This window comes from Coturnix japonica, chromosome 1, assembly GCF_054131305.1.
Source record: "Coturnix japonica strain WE chromosome 1, WE-NBRP24, whole genome shotgun sequence".
In the NCBI taxonomy this organism is placed as follows: Eukaryota; Metazoa; Chordata; class Aves; order Galliformes; family Phasianidae; genus Coturnix; species Coturnix japonica.
In genome coordinates, this window is record NC_140663.1 from 53,795,151 (window position 1) to 53,814,342 (window position 19,192).

Genomic DNA, 19,192 nt, shown 5'->3' on the forward strand with positions numbered 1-19,192 from the left:
TCGCAGTAGAGTTTATAAAGCAAAAGAAAATAAATTTTTGAAGCCTGTTGGTCTGGCAAGTAGGGAAGTGTAATAGAATATTTAACATACAGGAGAAGTACATTCTACAGGGACTACGAACATGTAAATATGTAAAGACAGACAGATAACTTCAAAAGAAAACCATTCTCTGTCAGCCTTCCAAAAGGAAAGAAGTATAGCCTTCCTGGAAGTCTACATCCAAACATAAAAATAAATTAAAATACAGATTGATCCCCTAAACGTCTATACTCTAGACTTTACATTAATCTCCCAAATGGCACTTGACAATCTGTCAAACCTCTCCGTTTGGTGTTTTGTAGCTGGAGCACCAGGTTTAGATACTTTTTATCACTGTCATTCAAATAACTAGCCACATAAACTCGAGCTTTAAGTCCCAAGATGACAAGTGGGGCTTTTCATCCCCTACAGTAATTCCATCCTCTAAGTATTTTAAAATTGTATTTCAAAATGGTATTGCAGTGCTGACACAGGGAGATGATTAACTCCTGCCCTCTGGTATCTGTACAATGGACTCCATGTACAATTTACCCATCCATATTTCTCCTAAATTGTGTATCCATATGCATTTGTGCCAGAATGCTTAGCAATTTGCAGGCACATTCACCTCCATATTCTATGTACTTACATCCTCCATGATAAGCCCTCTTGAAGTACAACAAACAGAACCTCATAAATGCATATACCAAAATAAAAATAAAGGTGTTCTTGTAAAATATGAGCAAAATCTAGGCAAACTAAGGATAACAGAAGCTCTCAACAAGAACGCTAGATACTAAAAAAGAACTGATAGAAAGCTGTGGACTCAAATGTACCACCAAATTCAAAAGAAAACTTTGCCCTTGTTTTGGGACAAGCTTTGCATTAAATTAGTGGGATGTACATATCATTCAAATACTTACTGACAGATATATTGTAAGGTGAGAAACACACACAGCAAATTAAAGCCACTTAAGAAAATGTCTAAGCAGAGTATTTCATAAGAAATGGTGCAAACAGCATTATAATCATTTAAAATGTTTTCAAACGTGTTGGATTTCTCATATTTTAAAATCTGATCCTTTTTTAAGTGATTCAAGTCTGATCACAGGCTTAGATACTTTCCTGTAGATCCTGGCAAGCACCTGTAGAGCTCCATGGCCAACTCTTCTGAAGCCTGATATCTGACTTTTTGGGATTAGTTTTCAACGACTTAAATAGTTGCCTTTAGGAACTGCCAGTAACAAGTACCTCTAATTGTTTTCTGACTGACTTCCTGGCATACTACATAGCAGCTTTTATCACTGCATATGAATTAAGACACAAGTTTTCCTGTTCTTTCTTGACACCCTTTGCCTTAAAGCAAACAAAAACCTTCAAATCATATTCAGCTCATTCTTTCACTCTTATTTCTGACTTACGCTGTAATGGCCAAATCAACTGTCTGCATTCCTGTCACAACTATGCCATTGCATTTGTTCTCAAAACCTGAATAAAAATTGATGTAACATTAATATCACAATGTAAACCCAAACACCAAATGAATAATTAAGCTTCAGTACAGTCCATCCTGAGCTTCACACAAATGTGGGATTCTCCCACATCTGATTTAATCAAAAAGCTTTACTACATTTAACAGATAATCAATCCTCTCCAGAGAAAACCACAGAGAAACATGCATGGGAACTCAGGACTGCACTGCTTAGTGCAAGACCAGTACATCCCAAATACCCGTGAGCAGTAACAGACACTTTGCATTTACAGGATTGTGCAACTGAGCCAAAGCCAGTGAGATCCTATCAAGGATCCTACAAAACATATTAGAGGATCCTACAAAAGACATTAGATATCACTCAAGCAGTTCACCAGTCCAAGAAGTCAGTTTCAACACTGCCTGCACCAAATCTGTTTATCTGTAAATCTCAGGTTTCTCACTTAAATTCTCAATTGAGGTGAAAGTGATGTAGAATGCCATATAATCCACTTTTACCTATTGCTCCTGTACAGTCCCTTTGAAATCACAATTAAGCCAACCAGTCCCAATTTTCAGTGAATAAATGCATTCTCGTTCTCTGGAAGACACCAGGCCAACCTAAACTACAACTGAAAACACTGTGTGCACATGCACGATTCTTTGTTCAGCAACAGCAGATGACTTAAGTACCACATGAGAAGTACAGCACACAGGCTAAGTTTCTTCCCTACACAAAAGTCTGCTTGCTCACCAATCAGAAAAGCAATGAATTCTGTGAACTTCCTCTGTTTCCTTAGTAGTATTTTGGCTTGTTTGACTTAATTTGCTAACTTTGCAATCAATATGATGAATCCTTCCCAAAGAAATCAGATCACTCAACACTCAACTAAATCTAAATTTCTAATATTTAGACGTAGGTTCTGCATGGAAGCTGTGGCCCGTTGTGAACTATGTGAAAGCAACAACACCAAAACCACAGTAAAGTTTGAGGCTGCACATCAGTCTCAACTTCTGCCTTCCTGACATTTGTCAACATGTACCAGATTTAAAATTCAACATACCATGCATTTCATATATGTGCAACTTTTTTTCCTCAGTATATACAACCACCATCAGTCTCACGTTTTGAATCCACTTGGCTTCTGTTGCCTCTCACACAGCCCATTGTAGTCCTTCTATATCTCAGATTTACGAAGCTGACTGCTAACAGCGATATTATTTAAGGCAAGTTTCAATTTCAGGATTATTATTCTTGTCAATAATGCATGAAGCAGAATATAGCTGGTCCCCAACAAAGCTGGGCTGACTTGTGAGAAGAGAGACACAAGTAGTCTCTTTGTACGTTCAACATCTTATTTCACCTGACTAAAAGTGTTTGAGAAACACCTAATGTACCAAAAATGCATGTTATTACTTTTTTTTCAATGGATGAATCTAAGGAGTGTTACATCCAAGCAGAAATAATGAAGAACTGCAGTCTTTTTTCCTCCTTTGGAATAAAGGATCTGAAATGCGATCACTAACATGAATTCGTTCCTACAATGCCTGTAGGAAGAAATGTTGAGTTAATTACTCAATTAGAGCATATTTACTTTGTAATTATAATGTCATGTTCAGTCATATTTAATTGTTTTTTCCAAAATACCCAAAGGCAACCATCCACAACATGGGCTGGAGACCTGAGAATTTTAAGACAAATAACAAAGCCATTAGAGAAGCACACTTTTAACGTACGATAAAGCATCCATTAAGGTTGGATGGGTCTCAGATAATAATCTCCTTAAAACAATTAATTATAAGATTTATGTATAAGATGCAAACAAAATTCCCACGGGACTAGCCTGATTTTTATTCTCATTTCTGGGCCTAGTTTGAAAGTCATTAAGTCTCCAGTCACCCTTAAGAATGACTTTAATTTAATCTTCTGCCTTTTACCATCAGAACAGATTTTCCCTCCCTCACATCTGTGCTAAGTGTGTTGGTGACCAGTTAGGCAGACAATGAATCCTGTGGATTTTCTTCCCCTCCTTAAAGGTACTAGGATAAATAAATCTGTTTTCCCCTCCCATTTATATGAGGCTTAACTAATATTCTGATAACTCCCCACAACTGTTGAAGGAAACCCAACTTTCTGGCCACTTTTTGTGGATTCTGAATGTTTTTGCTGCTCAGACAGCCCCTGAGATTTAGAACGTAATACTGAGACTAAACACACATACACTGAAAATTGCAGAAGTGACCTACCAAGATCCAGCAAATATATAATCTTTGAATTCCCGTAAAAGCTTTTAACACCACAACATACATTAACATTTATCTCAGTTCTCTTTAGTCAGCAAAGGAAAAGAAACCTAAACAGGAGTTAGGATCCTAATCCTTTTTTACAGTCATCTCTTCCATAGTGCTTTTATGTGTTAGTATATATATCCATAGAACAAGTAGTTGGGCTCAGATGAATGTTTTCAAATTATAGCAGAATTCAACTATTGACCTGATGCATTAACAAGCACTGGAACATTAAAGTGGACTATTTATAGATTTCTACTGCCTCATCAGTGTTTGCGCTGGTCACTGTCTCTATCCACTTCTGAGCGAAAGCTATTCCAGCATAACACAGGAAAACATCCCATTATAAACTCAGTGACTGAAACTCCAGGCTTGTTTCACCACACCTGTGAACTCTGATTATATATGATTTCTGGCCCCAAGAAACACAAAAGCAAAATACCAGCCCACAACCTACTCTGAAACCAGTGTAAGGCAATGAGGCAAGAACCCTTCAAGTACTCCATCTCAAAGCTTCAACAAGTGATCGCAAGTTCTGATTAAACAGAGAAACATGGTCACAGTTTAGCTATTGGCTGGTGTATGTAACTTAGTTCTCAATATTAAAATATACACATTTGAATTTAGATTTAAACACACAGACTTAATACTTCAAAAATCCCTCAGCATTAGTGCAGCTTAATACTGGAGCTGGCTGCCTAAAGAACTCATGGAGGCTCTGTCATCTAAGATGTCCAGGACTTGGCTGGATGTGGCCCTGAACAACCTCATCAAATTATACCTGTTCTGAGCAGAGTGTTGATCCATCTGGCCCCTTGAAGTCCCTTTCATCTTTCATCATGATTTTATTCAACCCCCTACTTCTTAGAAATACGATTGTCTGCAATGAGATGTGTACCAGGGAGAACAGCATCTCAAAACAATCCTTTCTAGGAAAGATAACAGAGAAGGTGATGTATAGAGCAGAACAGTTTCAAAGCCATTCCCAGCAGCTTCTCCTCAATTGTTGATTCTTTTAAGTATCCTAATAACTAATAAGTATTAGGTGAACCTAATAATTCACCTTCCTAGTAGGACAAGTGATAATGTGACAAAGTGAAAATCTGATTCTACAAAGACTTCTGTTACCATTTAACCTATACTGATATTTTCTCAGTGTTTTGGTTTTGTTGTTTGTTTTTTTTTTCCCCACTGCCAATGGACCATCAAATTCAAGAATCCAAACTGTAAAATCTATTAACGTTGTACTTAGGTTTCTGGCTCAGCTAGGCCTTCTGTTCTGGAAATTGCTATACAAGGTATAGAGAAAACTGCTTTTTCAGCTGGAAGTGGCCTATCCTGATCCCTCTGAAGTTCTTAATGAGGTTTACACTATCATTGGTTTCTGTCAGCTTCTGTGGATAGGGCATAACGTTGCAAGGATTCTTTTGGACATAGATGTATGTATGACTACGCCATAATTTATTCCATTAAAGCCTTAAAAGATAGGTCACAGTAGGTACTCATACAACCAGAAGACATCATTATTGTATTTCAGAGTTCCCAGCAAGACCATTTTACCACCTAACACTGGTGCTGACAGCTGCAACGTGCCTGTCCTCTGACACAAGCATAGAACATCCATCACCTGTGCCCACTTCCATTAAAATACATACCTAGGTATTCAAATTTTACATAACTCACATATACACAAAATGAAGGGGGAAATATCCTCAAGTTGCATAAGCATGTAGTGTTTCATTTACTCCAATATAGTCAAAATCATCCAAAAGAGGTAAGTTCGCCATTTTTCCGACTTCTACTTGTTTAAGTGACAGAAAAAGTAATGTTATGTTAGGTATTAGATGAACTATACCAAAAGGAAAACAACTCAGGGGTAACTGGTAAGTCTGAATGCTTAAATAGTGTGTTCTTCCCTTATCACTAATGATAGTGAAATAATGATAAGCATTTTAATTAATAAACTCTCTCAAATCCATCTAATTTCTACTATCTAAATAAAAAATACTGTCTCTCAGATAAACAGAAATACATTGGGTTGGACTACAGTCTGAAGGAAAGAGAGACAACCAAGCCTTTTAACGACATTATGCTTTGTAAAGCATATATCTGCCATTGGTAAAAGCTTTTCTCAGTGTTGATCTGATTTGTTGTTTTCAATAATTTAAGAGAGACTTTTACTGCACATAGTCACATCTGTTAATGTTGGTTGATAGCCAATAAATTTAGAGGAGACACTTGCATGGAGATCTTGTTTTTGCTAGTCCTGAATTTCAAGGGAGTGTATTCCTTGAATTAATCCCCTGAAAGGGTTAAGCGAGGCAAAATCAAATGGCAAATTGATGTTCTCAGCTGGCCTGCAGAAGTGACAAGTAGCACACATACACACCCACAAAAAGTAAAGGCAGAAGCAATTGCCATTCAGATAAATGCTGCTTTAAATATGTATGTAGACTCATTTCCCACAAAACTGAAAGAAAATGAGAGAACCTAAACATAGACGACAATATTGAAGAGTTATACTGCACGTTGCTCCACTGAAATGCTTCGAGAAAACAAACACACACACGCACAACACACACATAAAAAAACCCGAAACGAATAGATGAGGACAAATCATTCAAAGTAAATATCTTGGTAGAATAAATTCATTCCACACAACAAGGGTGTGCCAGGTCTGCTGCAGAGAATGACAAAGATGCAACCCCCCAAACTGATTGCAGAGCAGATAAGCAACCAAGGGGTGGGGGTGGGGGGTTCACAATGGCAAACAGGTTACAGAGAGCTCTGGTGAGGCCTTTACGAGTAGACTGTTGTGATGGAAGAAGTTCACAACCTTCAGGAGAACCCATCCAAGGCAACAATGCAACCCAGCCCAGCTCAGCCTGTTGAACTAGTGATCATTTCGAAGATAATCTATAAAAGGTACAGATTTCAAATGCCAGGCTTTTAGCAGATACTTAAATACTCCTTTAAAGGACAGGAAATGGTTGAAAGCACTTAAATGCTTTTCTGAAGGCTCCACCTTAACTTTCTCAGTGTAGTGGACTTTATTATGCAGAATACTTAAGTACTGCTCTTTAACATTATATTAAATATTCTCATACGTACTGCCATTCCACATCGGACTGAACCAGACACTGAGCACACAGAATGTTTTGAGTACTTTGAGGTAGAAGATCATGCTTTATAAATACCAGCAATCACCGTTAAGTCAGTGGGGTTGGAATTTTAGTGCGTCATTTTCAAACAGTGATTCAGATTTTTCCCCAAAACCCAAAGATAAGCTGTCTTAAACCAATCGCCAGCGTGCTTTATGCCCTACATCTACAGCCCACTGTGACGAATCGTTACAGCAAAACAAGATGACAACAGGAACGTTCCGAGCTGAAGATTCCATTTGCTCCTCTGATCCCTTTGCTGCCATGGGAAGAGCACCTTCTCTGCATGTCAAAGCATTCCCCCTCAGAAATGAAGGGGATAAAATCAGCGTTTTGAAAGCAGAGAGGATAATCACAGCAAACATCTAATAAATTCTAGTCCCTGTCTAAGAGGGTTTTGTCTTGTGGCACAGCATGAGTCAGATTTCAACCCTTAAATTGAAATCAGCAGTGAAGTGTCCACAATCATTGGTGTATTTATACCTGGGAAGTTAAGGGGAATATCTTTGGATCTGGCCCTCAGCTCAGGTCAGAAGATGCATGTGAAATGCATTAGGGAGTACACGTGTGACTTGACCCTCTCCCCATCAACAGGCTCCTGACAAATAAAGGCAATGCTAATTAGCTCCTAATTGAACCAATACGAAAGATACAAGGACTACTAGAAAAGTGTCTTACAGAGAAAGATTTCAAGAACAAAATGTGTGCAGGTTAGGAAAGGAGGTTGCCAGAAGACCTAATTACGGCTGACAGATACCTGAGGGGGTTCTTTTTACAATCAGCAGGTAGAAATCTGTCCGAAATACACAATAAGGACAAAGCCCAAAGGCATTAGCTGACACTGGAGGAAGGGCAGCTCGGAGGCGCTGCCACAAGCGGCTCCACCAGCCGGAGGACCGTCGTTGGATGGAACACGCGACCTACCGGGGCTCCTTCACTCCCTGCGAGCGCGGCTCGGAGAGCTCCGTGCCGCCGTCCCCGGGCGCATCTCGGGTGCCGCAGCCCCGCGGTGCCCCGCACCCGGCTCTGCAGCCCTGCACCGCCACCTCCTGGGGGCAGCGGGAGCGGCCCCTCCCGGCCCCACGGCTCCCACCGCAGCTCCCTTGGAGCGGGAGCAGAAGCCTGGCCCGGCGGAGGCCAACGGGATGCAGGGGGATGCTCCCACCGAGCTCGGGCTGCAGCACCGAAGGCCAGGTTGACTCATCGAGTGCCCTCCCCTGGGAGGGCTGGGAAACATGATGTTGCAAACCGATTTTCCATTTTACGGTACGAAGGCAGATTTTCAAAGCACCCGTCAAAGACGCCCATCTAGGGTTACAGCCAGTCCCACATGTGCATTAGATGGGATGGAGGCCGCTTTGAAAGCTCTTTTCTGCCTCTCATTTGGATGGTTTTTAGGATTTAGGGCTTGTTTTTCACATTTTCCAGATAAACACATATTCTGTGGTCGTAATGAATAATTGATTGTTATCATAATATAGTCCATTGTGTGGCAAAAATAAACACCACGAAGCATCTCAGTGCCGGCAGATAACACAGCCACGCTCCCTTCTCTTTGTGTGACATGACGCTGCACTGAAAAGCACTGCACGCTCAGATGTGCGCATCCGAAAAGATGAGAACATTCTTACTTTGGGATGAACCATTTCCAGGGTGCTGCGTGGCACTCAAAAGCGGGGAAGAAATACATCGCAGACCCACCCCAATTAGCAGATCGGCAGTCAATGACGCCTTTTCAGACACAGTTCCTGCTCCCCACAGCCCCCACCCCCTGACCAAGGGCCTCCAGCGCACCCCATGGGTTTGCCTTGGGTAGGTAAAGCACTGCTGTCTTGTCTCCCACACCACACAGGCACTGAGCACACGTTGTTCCAGCAGACATGTGCAGAAGGCAGCAGCCAGCAGAGGCCTAGCCATGCTGCTCACCGCTCTGAGCAGACATAACAGCGTGGCTCATGCTGGCAGTACCTGGAGCATCCACCTTGCTGCCAGGAGCATCTCAGCTCAATCCTCCCTCACCTCTGAGCATCACCTCCGTGTCACAGCCCCAGGCTCGCCTTCCACTCCCGTGTTTAATCCCCACCTTGCAAGTGAGAAGCTGTGGTAGCTTTAATTACTCATTGCACACCCCGATTGGTTTGCTGTGATCTCCTCGCCACCAGCTTCTCCTGACTACCGTGTAGTTTAACCTTTCAAGCACCGCTTGCACAAAAGAAAAATAGATTGGAAATAAATGGCAGCCCAAACACTCTGGGGAGGCTGAACTTTCTTCCACCTGGCCGGTTCTGTTTGCTTTGGAAGTTGCTCTTTCACCTGGCAGTAATGGCAATCCGCATCGAGAGACAGATGCAAAAGTGTTCCTCCAATTATATAATCACTGCAGCTGATAAGGAGGGAGCAGGATTTAGGTTGCCATAGTGTTGGCATATTGCTATGGAGGCTGAGCTCTCCGGCCACGTTATCAGCTCCGGCCCAGGAAGAGCAGCCCTATTATGCCCGCTGGATGCGTGTGCTTGGCAGGAGCACTCAGGATCAGGGGTTGCTTCTTCCCCTCCCACCTCATTGCCATAGAGCAGCTGGGGGGTGCTAGGCCTTGGGTTATTTTCATTTTAACCTCTATCTATTTGTCAGGAGGGGGGGAATACTCCCAATGAAACTCACTGTCACCCACGACCAAAGGCTGCCCCTGCCCTAACGTACATGCCCTCGCCTTTTGATGGGCGGGGGTCCTGATGGGGTGGGATGCAGGGTGTATGTGGGGGGAGGTCCTGCTTGGCTTGGGGCCCTGCTGGGAGGGAGATGTGCCGGCACCTCGCTCCGTCTGGCCGAGGGGAGGCAATGGCTCTGCTGCTCCGCAATAGCGACGTGCGTGTGCGGGAGGGGAGGGGAAGGGAGGGGTGGCCGCATGCAGGTAACGGAGAGCAGGAACTTCGGGGAAAGCGGAGCCAGGTGGAGCGGGGGAGGCTCCTGGAGTTGGGACAAACAAAGTTGTGCCCTGGGGACGCCCGGGGACGGCCGACAACGCCGGGCAGCGCGGCGCGGGTCGGTGCCCACGGCGACGGCGATGCTCGGAGGAGCCGGGTGGGAAACGCTGCCCGAAGTAAAGCTCAACTTTAATTGCGATGCGGGCGCTCCCCGCCGTCTCCATTCTCCCGGGACGTGCGTGTGTAAATAGATGATTCCCCTTCCCCTCCCCTTGCCCGTGAGAGACGAGAAATAGCGCGGAGAAGGGGAAGAGCTCCTCTCCCGGTGCTCGAGGAAGCCGTGTCCAGCCGGGGCGCGGAGGGCCGGGGAGGCATTAAGCGGCACGGCCGCCCGCCTCCCAGGGCGCCGATATCCCCGCGCCACGGGGCAGCCCCGCGCCTCCGCTTCGCCTCCGGCCGCACCGTACGGCCCCCTTCCCCTCCGAGCTCCTCTCCTTCGGAAGAAGACGACGGCGACTCACGGCAACTTTTCCTCGCCCGCGGCCTCGCGACACACCCAGCCCCGGGGGCGCGGGGGGCTCCCGCAACGCCCCCGCCCGGGGTGTCCGCCTGCCCCGCGGGGACGCGCTGCCGGGGCCGTCCCCTCCGGCCCCCGCGGAGCCGAGCGTGGACAAAAGGCTGCGGGAGAGAATGGTCGCCGGCTCCTCCGGGGCGAAGCTCGGGCTTACCTTGATGGTTTTCCTCGGGAATGTACATCCTCTTGTTTTCATTGACCATTTAAAACGAGTCCAGATTAATCCCTCCGCAAATCGGCTCGGTAAAATTCGACGAAGAGTGGAGCTGCAGAATTTCCCCTTTGATTATTACCTGATTCCCATTATTGCATCAAACACCAAAAACTGATCCTTTCCACTACTGCCTCCTTTAGTGAAATTGCAATGCATCCTCAGTACATCCGGGCCCCTTCCAAGAATTTAGCACAGCACCTCTGGCTGTTAAACCATAAAAAAGAACGAGAAGGGGGGAAACGCGAGAGAGAGGGCGAAAAAAAAATAGGAAGAACGGCGAAAAGCAAAAGCATCCAGGGCAAACCACGGAGGGTTAAACGGCTCTTTAAAATCCACCAACTACAAGAGCAAGAAAAGGAGGAGGAAAAAAAAAAAAAAAAAAAGAGGAAAAAAAAAAAAAAGATGTTCAAACGCTTCTGCTCCTCCTCTTCAAAGCCATTCGGAGCGCGTTGTGCTGGCAGGGAGCTGTTTCTGCAGAGGAAGAGAGCCCAGTCCCAGCCCCTCACTCCCTCCCCTCCCTCAGCGCTCGCTCCCCGCTGCCGCCTCTCTCCGCCGCCACGGCCGCACTGAACGCTTCCAGATGTTCCAGCTGCGGCGGCGGCGCGCAGCCCCCCGCGCACAGCTCTGCCAGCCGCCGGGCTGGCCGCTCGATCGCTCGCAAAGTTTAACGCGCTCCGTGCCGTCACCGCGCCCGCCGGAGCCTCGCCACAGACATGACGTCAAGGAGAGGCGAGCCGGAGCCGGCCGCCTCGACAAGTGGGGGACAGCGGGGGGACAGCGGGGCCGGGGGGCGGCGCGGCGATGCGCGGCCACGCGGCGCCGCCGCTCTCCGGCCCCGCTCCGACCCTCGGGCTCGGCCCTGCGGTTCCGCACGGAGCGCGGCCGTGAGCGGAATGGCGAGGAGCGGAGCGGAGCGGGCGGCGGCGCTCGGCGGGGGCTGCGGTGGCCCCGAACCGCGGCGGGGGAGGAGGAGGAGGAGGGAGCCGGGCTCGGTTGCGCGGCCGGGAGGATGCACAGATGTTTAAACAGATTAATCGAGCTCGGATTTGCCAAATCCTCGGTGGAAACGCCAAAGTGCTCCGCCGGTATCCCACCGCTCGCCTTAATTATCCCTGTCATTTGGCCCGCTCTAATTGAAGCCTCCGCAGAGAGCAAAAAATGACTTGTTTCGAACGAAACGCGAACTGAATGCAGCCCGTGTTCCGCGGAGCCGGGCTCCCCGAGCTGCCATGTTCAACGGAGTTCAACAATAGAAACTGCCACAGCCCGAGGAGCCGACCCAGCCCGGCCGAGCGCCGCGTGGGGATGCGCAGCGCACCGCCGCCCCGTGCTTCCCGCGGCCCAGAGCTTCCATCGGACGGCCCGTGTGCGGAGGGAGCTTCGACAGTGGTTCTTCCCCTTCCTGTCCAGTGGCTTTCCATTCAAACTAGGAGAAGGGTGTTTCTATTCAAAGTACTTTATCTTTGCTAATACCTCAATGAATGAACTCGTTGAGAAGGAACTCAGTGCCTTCCCCACACGTGGATTCCAATGGGATTTATCAGCTATCTGTCTCTTGTCGAAGCCTTTTCCCGGCCACTTTCAGGTAGCTGTCTCTTGGATGAAACTCCAAATACAGAAGAAAAAGGCAACACCTAACAGCTTGAGCCAAAGCATCAACCAAACACATCCGTTTGGAACTACAAGAGAAACTGGAATAGATGCAGAGCGCTTACCAAAGACATGGATGCAGCCAAAGCACTTGTCCTAAAGAAAGGTCATTGAGGTTTCTAATAACTACCAGCCATCCCCACTGCTGCCTTAGATGCTATCCAAAAGGTAGTTTGGCAAAAACATATTGCCATCGACAGCACGTAGAGGTGCAGCTTTATTTCTGAGTAAGGAGGAAGAGTTCCTCCCAGCAATTAAAATACTCTGTCCTCTATTGCTGGTTTTTCTCTAATAATGTCACACTCCCTTATTCCATTTAAGTTATGAGATCAAGCGAGATCACATCTAGAGGTTGAATGGCAATATATTAGCTTTCATATTCAATTCTTTCTCCTGTTAAAAAAGAAATATTCTCCCCTCACCGTTATAAAAGGACAGCAAATCCTACCTAAATGTACTGTGTAAATATACATTTAATTTTTCTCCCCGTGAACAGAAATCCTTGCCATTTTGGATGGCATTAATTCCATTTTCTCAAGCCATGAGTCAACCAAGAGTTGAATGATTCACCCTGGCATGGACGTAGTCTCTGGGGAAGTAATTAAGTGCACGCTGATCACTCTTGCACAGAAATCCAACACTGGTGGGGCAGCTGCTAATATATGTATATATTTGCCCTTCTTGGGTCACACTCTCAGCTATCTAAGGGTTTATGTACAGCATTAAACAGCCAACATCCACATAGCCATGCTTTATGCCAGCTCACATCCGCACACAGCCACATACACAAGCTGTCCCTGCCACCTACAGATCTTTCTCTCCAGTCTTTCTTCCTCCCTCTCTGCCAAGCTCCCCCAATGGGACACAAGTTGGGCCAATTACCAAAAATCAAATGTAGAAGAAAATAGATCGAGAAACAAGAATATTAGCTGGCATTAATTTCTTTGGTATAAATAAAATCGTACTATAACTCATGGTTTCTTTACTCAGCATTTCTGATGCAAATAATTTTCTATACGGAGAAGTGGAAAGGAACTGTCGGTAGGATAAAGCTGGAAAGATCCTGCTAATGAAGGACACTCAGGTGACCTGAGAGTGACCATTGTACCTTCCCCTAAAGTACCGCTATGTCAGAGTACACTAAAAAGTGCTTTGCAGAAGCAGGTTTGGTAGAGGTGGCATTTGAATTAAAGGTGCTTCCAGGATTTTTCTTCATGTGAGTAGTAAATTCACATTTAACAAGAATTCTCACAGGAGAGAACTCAAGGTGTTACTCTCTGCAGAAAATGGAAATAGTCAATTGGCTTCACGTTTGTTTCTTCCAATACTTTTCACCTTCATTCCATTTTTTCTTAGAAGCAGTGCAGAAGAGACTTTATTAGATTCCAGAGCAGCAGCTTGAAGATTTGTGCAAGGACAACAACAGGCCTTCCCCGCGTGGCCTCTGATCATGTACGTTCTGGGCCGGGACTCCCAAGGCAAAGCATACAGTCTAAGAAAGTGAGAAGACTTTCTACTACCTTCGAAGGACTGATGCTCTAAAAAGCCTTAAGGCCTTCTCATGGTGGAGAACATTTAGCCTTCTTCAGAGTTAGATCCCCACCTGTGCACAGCCCAAAGATGAGTTTATAAGTGAAATCTTAAATAAATAAGTAAACAAACCATGAAGTAATATTTTGTTCAGTACAGAAAGGATTGGGATGATCTTAGTGCTTGTCTGATACGGCAGCCAGCAGATTGAAGGTAAGATGGAGACTGCAATGATCAGACATGAGCATATCTCACACCAAGCTCAATTTGTGCTTGTTCCCTTCAAGCAGATGACCTACGTTGGACAAATTATCCCGTGTTCAGCCTTAGGCCAGCTGTAAAGAGGAGATACTAGTTTTCTAATCCACAGGAATGCTAAAAAGAGAAAAATTGGTCTGCAATCACTCTGAGAACAATAGTAGAAAGCACCAAGACAGAGATTTCTGAGAAACAGCTATTTAAAGTTACAGAGTGTCAAAGATGATTTGTAGAGTGTGAAATATTAGCATGCAACAGTCCATTCTGAGTGTAAGGAATTTTTTGTTGTTGTTCTGTGTACAATGCAGTACTCTCTCCCTATTAACCAGCCATATATAGAGTAGACTGGGCACAACAGCCTCTTCAGCATCAGAACCCATGTCCATCTTCAGAAGAGCAATCACCCAAATAGGTTGTGGAGAACATCTCCTTGATTCAAAAAGGAGGAGTTCCCATCTTGTTGATATATAGAGAAGGGGAAATAAATTAATAGGATGAAAACAGACAAGAACACATCACAGCTCTGCACTGAATTATTTGTATTGCTTACAAAATTATTTGAAAGGGTATTTTAAGCATTCTCAGTACTTCATAAATAATCTAGGGCTCTCACTGGGCCTACTGCATAAGTTACTTAGCTGTACCATTGCAGTAGGTTATGCTCATGGTATTTTGGCAATTGTGTCTTGTGCTATAAAATAAATTATTCCAAAGTGAAAAAGAAATTTATTTATCCCAGTAAATAATATTAAGATTCAAAATACAGTTGGGAAATCTTTCCAGGGCCAACACAGAGCAACACTGGCAGAGATCTTCATTACCTTGCTGCAAGTGATTTTTATCCCACAGATTTAAGGTTTCACACCTCCGCCAACTAATGGAGAAGGCTTCCCATAAGAATCAGCACTTTCTTGCTCTGAAAACTATGGGATATTCTTGTCACTGATTTAAATAGATGGGATCTAAACACAGTGCAACCTTTGCATGAAGACTTTGACCTTCCTTTTTCAAAGGTCGACACGTTAGTAATTCTGTTTCCTATCTAGTGTCTCTTTCCTTGGGAGCATTCAAACCTAAAAGGGTTAGTCCTTGGTACATTAAAAGAATCATCATGGATGTATAACATTACATCCTTAACTACTTGTGTTGCTTCTGACCACACTGCCTTGATGGTATAATGGAAATGCGGGGTGTTTCCCAGTGTTGTGTGACAATGCATTTGTTGTAAATCAAACACTGATGGTGACAAATTCTTCTCAGATATCATGGCTGCTTTGTTTAGAATCACCCTCAAAACTGTGATTCTTCTCATCTCCATGTCATCTAGAAATTTATCTTCCTCTCTGTCTGTCCTTCCTAATTGTTACTGAAAAAAAAAAATCATGTTCACAACAATAATGAGCAGAGGTTTCAAAAATGTTCTTTATTTGGCAGTTTTGCTTTAGTGGCTTAATTATAACTGGAGTAAAAGTAACTGTTAGTCCTACCTAAAGGTGTTCAAATTACTATCAGGAAGCTAGAGACTACTCAAAACTAACAACTAGTTAAAACATGGGAGACTTCCTCAAGAAAAAGAATATGGGATGAAAGATTGAAGTAAGGTTTGTGATCAGGACTTATGGTTGATTTCATTTCTTAAGATCTGGAACAGTGCCACATGCAAATTTTATAGTCAGAAACACCAACTTTCAAACTTGGAAAACGTAGCCATATTTTTCACATTGAGATTTCACTCATTCTCATTTGTATATACGTTAAAATGCTAACAAGCAGCTACAAAAAGTTAGAATGAAAATAAATTATGAGATTTAGCAGGCTTATTGTAGAGTCTACTGAGGCCTAGTATTGGCAAACAACAAAAAACATTAGATATGAAGGGGAAAAAGGAAAGAATGAAAACTGACAAGTGCATAGGAAAGTTGCAATTAATTAGGATAAGCTGTCATTAGACACAGAAGAGGGGTAAGTTAGAAGAAATTGAGAACCTTTAAGTAGGTTTTGATTTTTCAGACTACAGAATCTTCTAGAAAGTAAATAGGATATCTGTAGGTATGTTTTTATTCAAATCATGCAAGCTAGCTCAGTTTTCAGCTGTAATCCATGCAGATGATTTCAGTGGGTGGTGGCAGTAGTGATTTTTCAACTCCAATTGCAGAAATGAAAGAACTTGCCATTTATCGTTTCAAATAGGCCATTAGTCTTGAATGATTACTGGGTAGCACTGAATGAATTCATGAACAAATCTGAAGTATAGCAGCAAACAAATGCTTAAATACATTGAAACAACAAGAGACATTTATCCCAAGTAAAATGTAAATGCAATTACGCTTCTCAGGCTTGAGGAGAACTTGTGACAGTTTTCATGACCCCGCAGGTAAGATTCATTAGGCTTTGGTCATCATGGAAATCCAGCCACAGCACTAATTAGCACACTAAATAAGGTCTAAGACAAGTAGTCTCTGTTCCTCCAAAATGGAAAAGGTCAATTAGTAAAGGTGCCACAAAAGCCAAAGGAAAAGTCTTGAACATAACAAGAACAGCTGCACCGATTCTATTTTGAAATATAAATCACTGGGTCTTCCCTTGACTGGGAAATGTACAGCTAAAAAGAGACTTATCATCAGCAATAAATTCTAACTACTATAAATATGTATTTTTTTAAATGCCATCCTAAAATTATCAGTCTAATGAAATAAATGACATAATAATGTCTACAAGAGTATCTGGAATTAAAAAAAATTAATTTTTAATCCAATCACTTCACACACAAAAAAAAAACCAGCATTCAAACTGCTGGCAATTATATCTTCAATAATCTCCATTGCTTACACAACAGAAATGTAAAAGATATCACCATTCTAATCTTGGAGTGTTGCTCTACAAAATACTCAGGAATTTGCAGAATGATAGAATCAAAGACTATCCCTAATTGGAAGGGACCCGTAAGGATCACTGAGTCCAACTCCTGGTTCCACACAGCACCACTAAAAAATACCTGTAACCAAGTACCACACATAAACTGAGATCTATGTCAAGTTTGAAGAAGGCCTCTTTTTACAGTGCACTGGATTCTTCAGACAATAAATTTATGCAAACTGCTGAGGAATACTTTATAGTGACTAGAAAGATTGCAGAATGCTGGTATTTTGACACCACCATGGATCTAATTATTATACAGTGAAAACTACACAAAGTCAAAGAAGACAGTACAGAAGTTACATTTGGTCAGTTAAAAAAGATTCCAAGCGTAAAAACTATAAACTGATTGTGGAGAGAATCATAGAGTCACAGAATCATTAAGGTTGGAAAATACCACTTAGATCATTTAGTCCAAACCATCACCACCACACCTCCTAAAACTTGTCTCTAAGTAAGTTCCACATCCACACGGTTACTGAACACCTCCAGGGATGGTGACTCCACCACCTCCCCAGGCAGCCTGTGCCAGTGCAGCACCACTCTTTCTGAGAAGAAATTCTTCTAATATCCAACCTGAACCTCCATGAAAGAGGGATGTAGGTGCAGGCTATAACACCAAATTCCTTATTTTTGTCATTTGAAGATGATTTTTGAAACTTCTGAATCTGCTTTATCAAACATAGAAAATAATTGACAAATGCACAGAACATGATACTTTGGAATTCTGACAGATATAAAAGGATGTATAATAATAATTTTAATAACGGTCTGAAAAGACATGGTCATATGTATCAAGCTGCAAGGAAAATGATTAAATTAATGCATTGGTATAGACAGCTACTGTGCAACCATTGGCCTTACATACCCTGTCAAGCATTTCATTTGGTACATTGGGTGTTTCTAGATCAAAGGTCTACATTTGTTTAGTAAGTGAATCCGGTTGTAATGCAGTCTTTGTGGTGTTCTGGATTTTTTTCAAGATTTTTTTCTTGCCAACACAGATAAAATCACAATTCACCTTGCAATCAGCTTCCATTTCAACTTCAGCACCTTTAACTCATATAATCTCAAATCTGCTCTAAACCAGTTCTACCACTGCATCCTGTTAGAATGACTGCTAATTGATTTTAGCTTATTCATTACAGAATCACACAGAATCGCAGAATGACCCAGGTTGTAAGGGACCTCAAGGGTCATGAAGCTCCAACTCCCCTGCCTGGTAGGGCCATCAAACTTCCATGTTTACTAGATCAGGTTGCCCAGGGCCCCATCCAACCTTGCCTTGGACGCCTCCAGGGACGGAGTATCCACAAAGTCCCTGGGCAGCCTGTTCCAGCACCTCACCACTCTCATAGTAAAGAAATTACTCTATGGTCAATTCAAATAGAACTAAGTTAAAGGTATCTTCCATACATAGCAATGTTAGATTTCCATCCCAGTTTCCAGCATTGTAATGGTTACAGACTATGCTCGGTCCAGTGTTATCTCAGTACTACCTAAGCCTTGCAGTGAAGTAAGCTAAAGCTTTTATTTTCAAATGGTTCTTGAAAACAAAATTAATTCCAATAGACTGCTCCAAATATCTCTCTTTATTCCCATAAAAATCATCATCAGAACACCACAAACAAACACTACATAGGCCCTAAATGAATTGGCTAAATAATCGACATTATAACTGTACATTTTACTCTGCTTCCATCTTAACCAACTGTTCTCCCAGGACATCCAGAAACTCATAAGTGGGACTTTATTAAAACGTTACAGAAGTTCCGTAAGTGTAAAACAAACTGTTTCAAAGTGCATCTTGTTGGAAAGATATTAAAAGCATCCTGGAAAGATTCCCGAATACTATACAAATTAAATCCTCCCCGACTCCATCGATTTGGTCTTGCACAGAATAGCTATTCAAATGGATTTAATTTTAACTTGCTTGTGTGGCTATCACTGTTTGTAAACTTCATGAGTGCTGCAGAACATTCCAGATACTTGGATCAAAGCGTAATATATAGCCTGCTGAATGGATGCCCTTCAAAGCTTCATTAGCTCTAGTGGAAGTCCAGTGGAACAGAAGCAGAAAAAATAGGTGGGGAAGAAGCAAAATTGAGCTCATTATTTGATTTGGGAGAAAGCACCGTTAGGGAGGTTTTGAATCAACACAGTGCAGGAGAAGTTTGTTATACTCAG

General features: G+C 43.2%; 1 protein-coding gene and 1 long non-coding RNA gene across 34 annotated transcripts in view; one reads left to right on the forward strand and one right to left on the reverse strand.

Annotated features, from left to right (window-relative positions):
- Window positions 1-19,192, reverse strand: part of CACNA1C (calcium voltage-gated channel subunit alpha1 C) — a 449,097-nt gene that overhangs the window by 400,194 nt on the left and 29,711 nt on the right. Inside the window, exon 1 of one of the 33 annotated variants that reach the window (XM_085540220.1) lies at window positions 10,592-11,052. The exons of the other annotated variants lie outside the window; for them this stretch is intronic. Within the exon in view, the coding sequence (XP_085396346.1) occupies window positions 10,592-10,640 (49 nt within the window). The 5' untranslated portion in view covers window positions 10,641-11,052. Of the gene's footprint in view, window positions 1-10,591; window positions 11,053-19,192 lie in introns of those variants that run through there. 33 annotated transcript variants of the gene reach the window in all.
- Window positions 12,133-14,814, forward strand: LOC146762421 (uncharacterized). The gene is made up of 2 exons (XR_014943590.1): window positions 12,133-12,469; window positions 13,658-14,814. It is a non-coding gene; the product is annotated as an uncharacterized LOC146762421 (long non-coding RNA).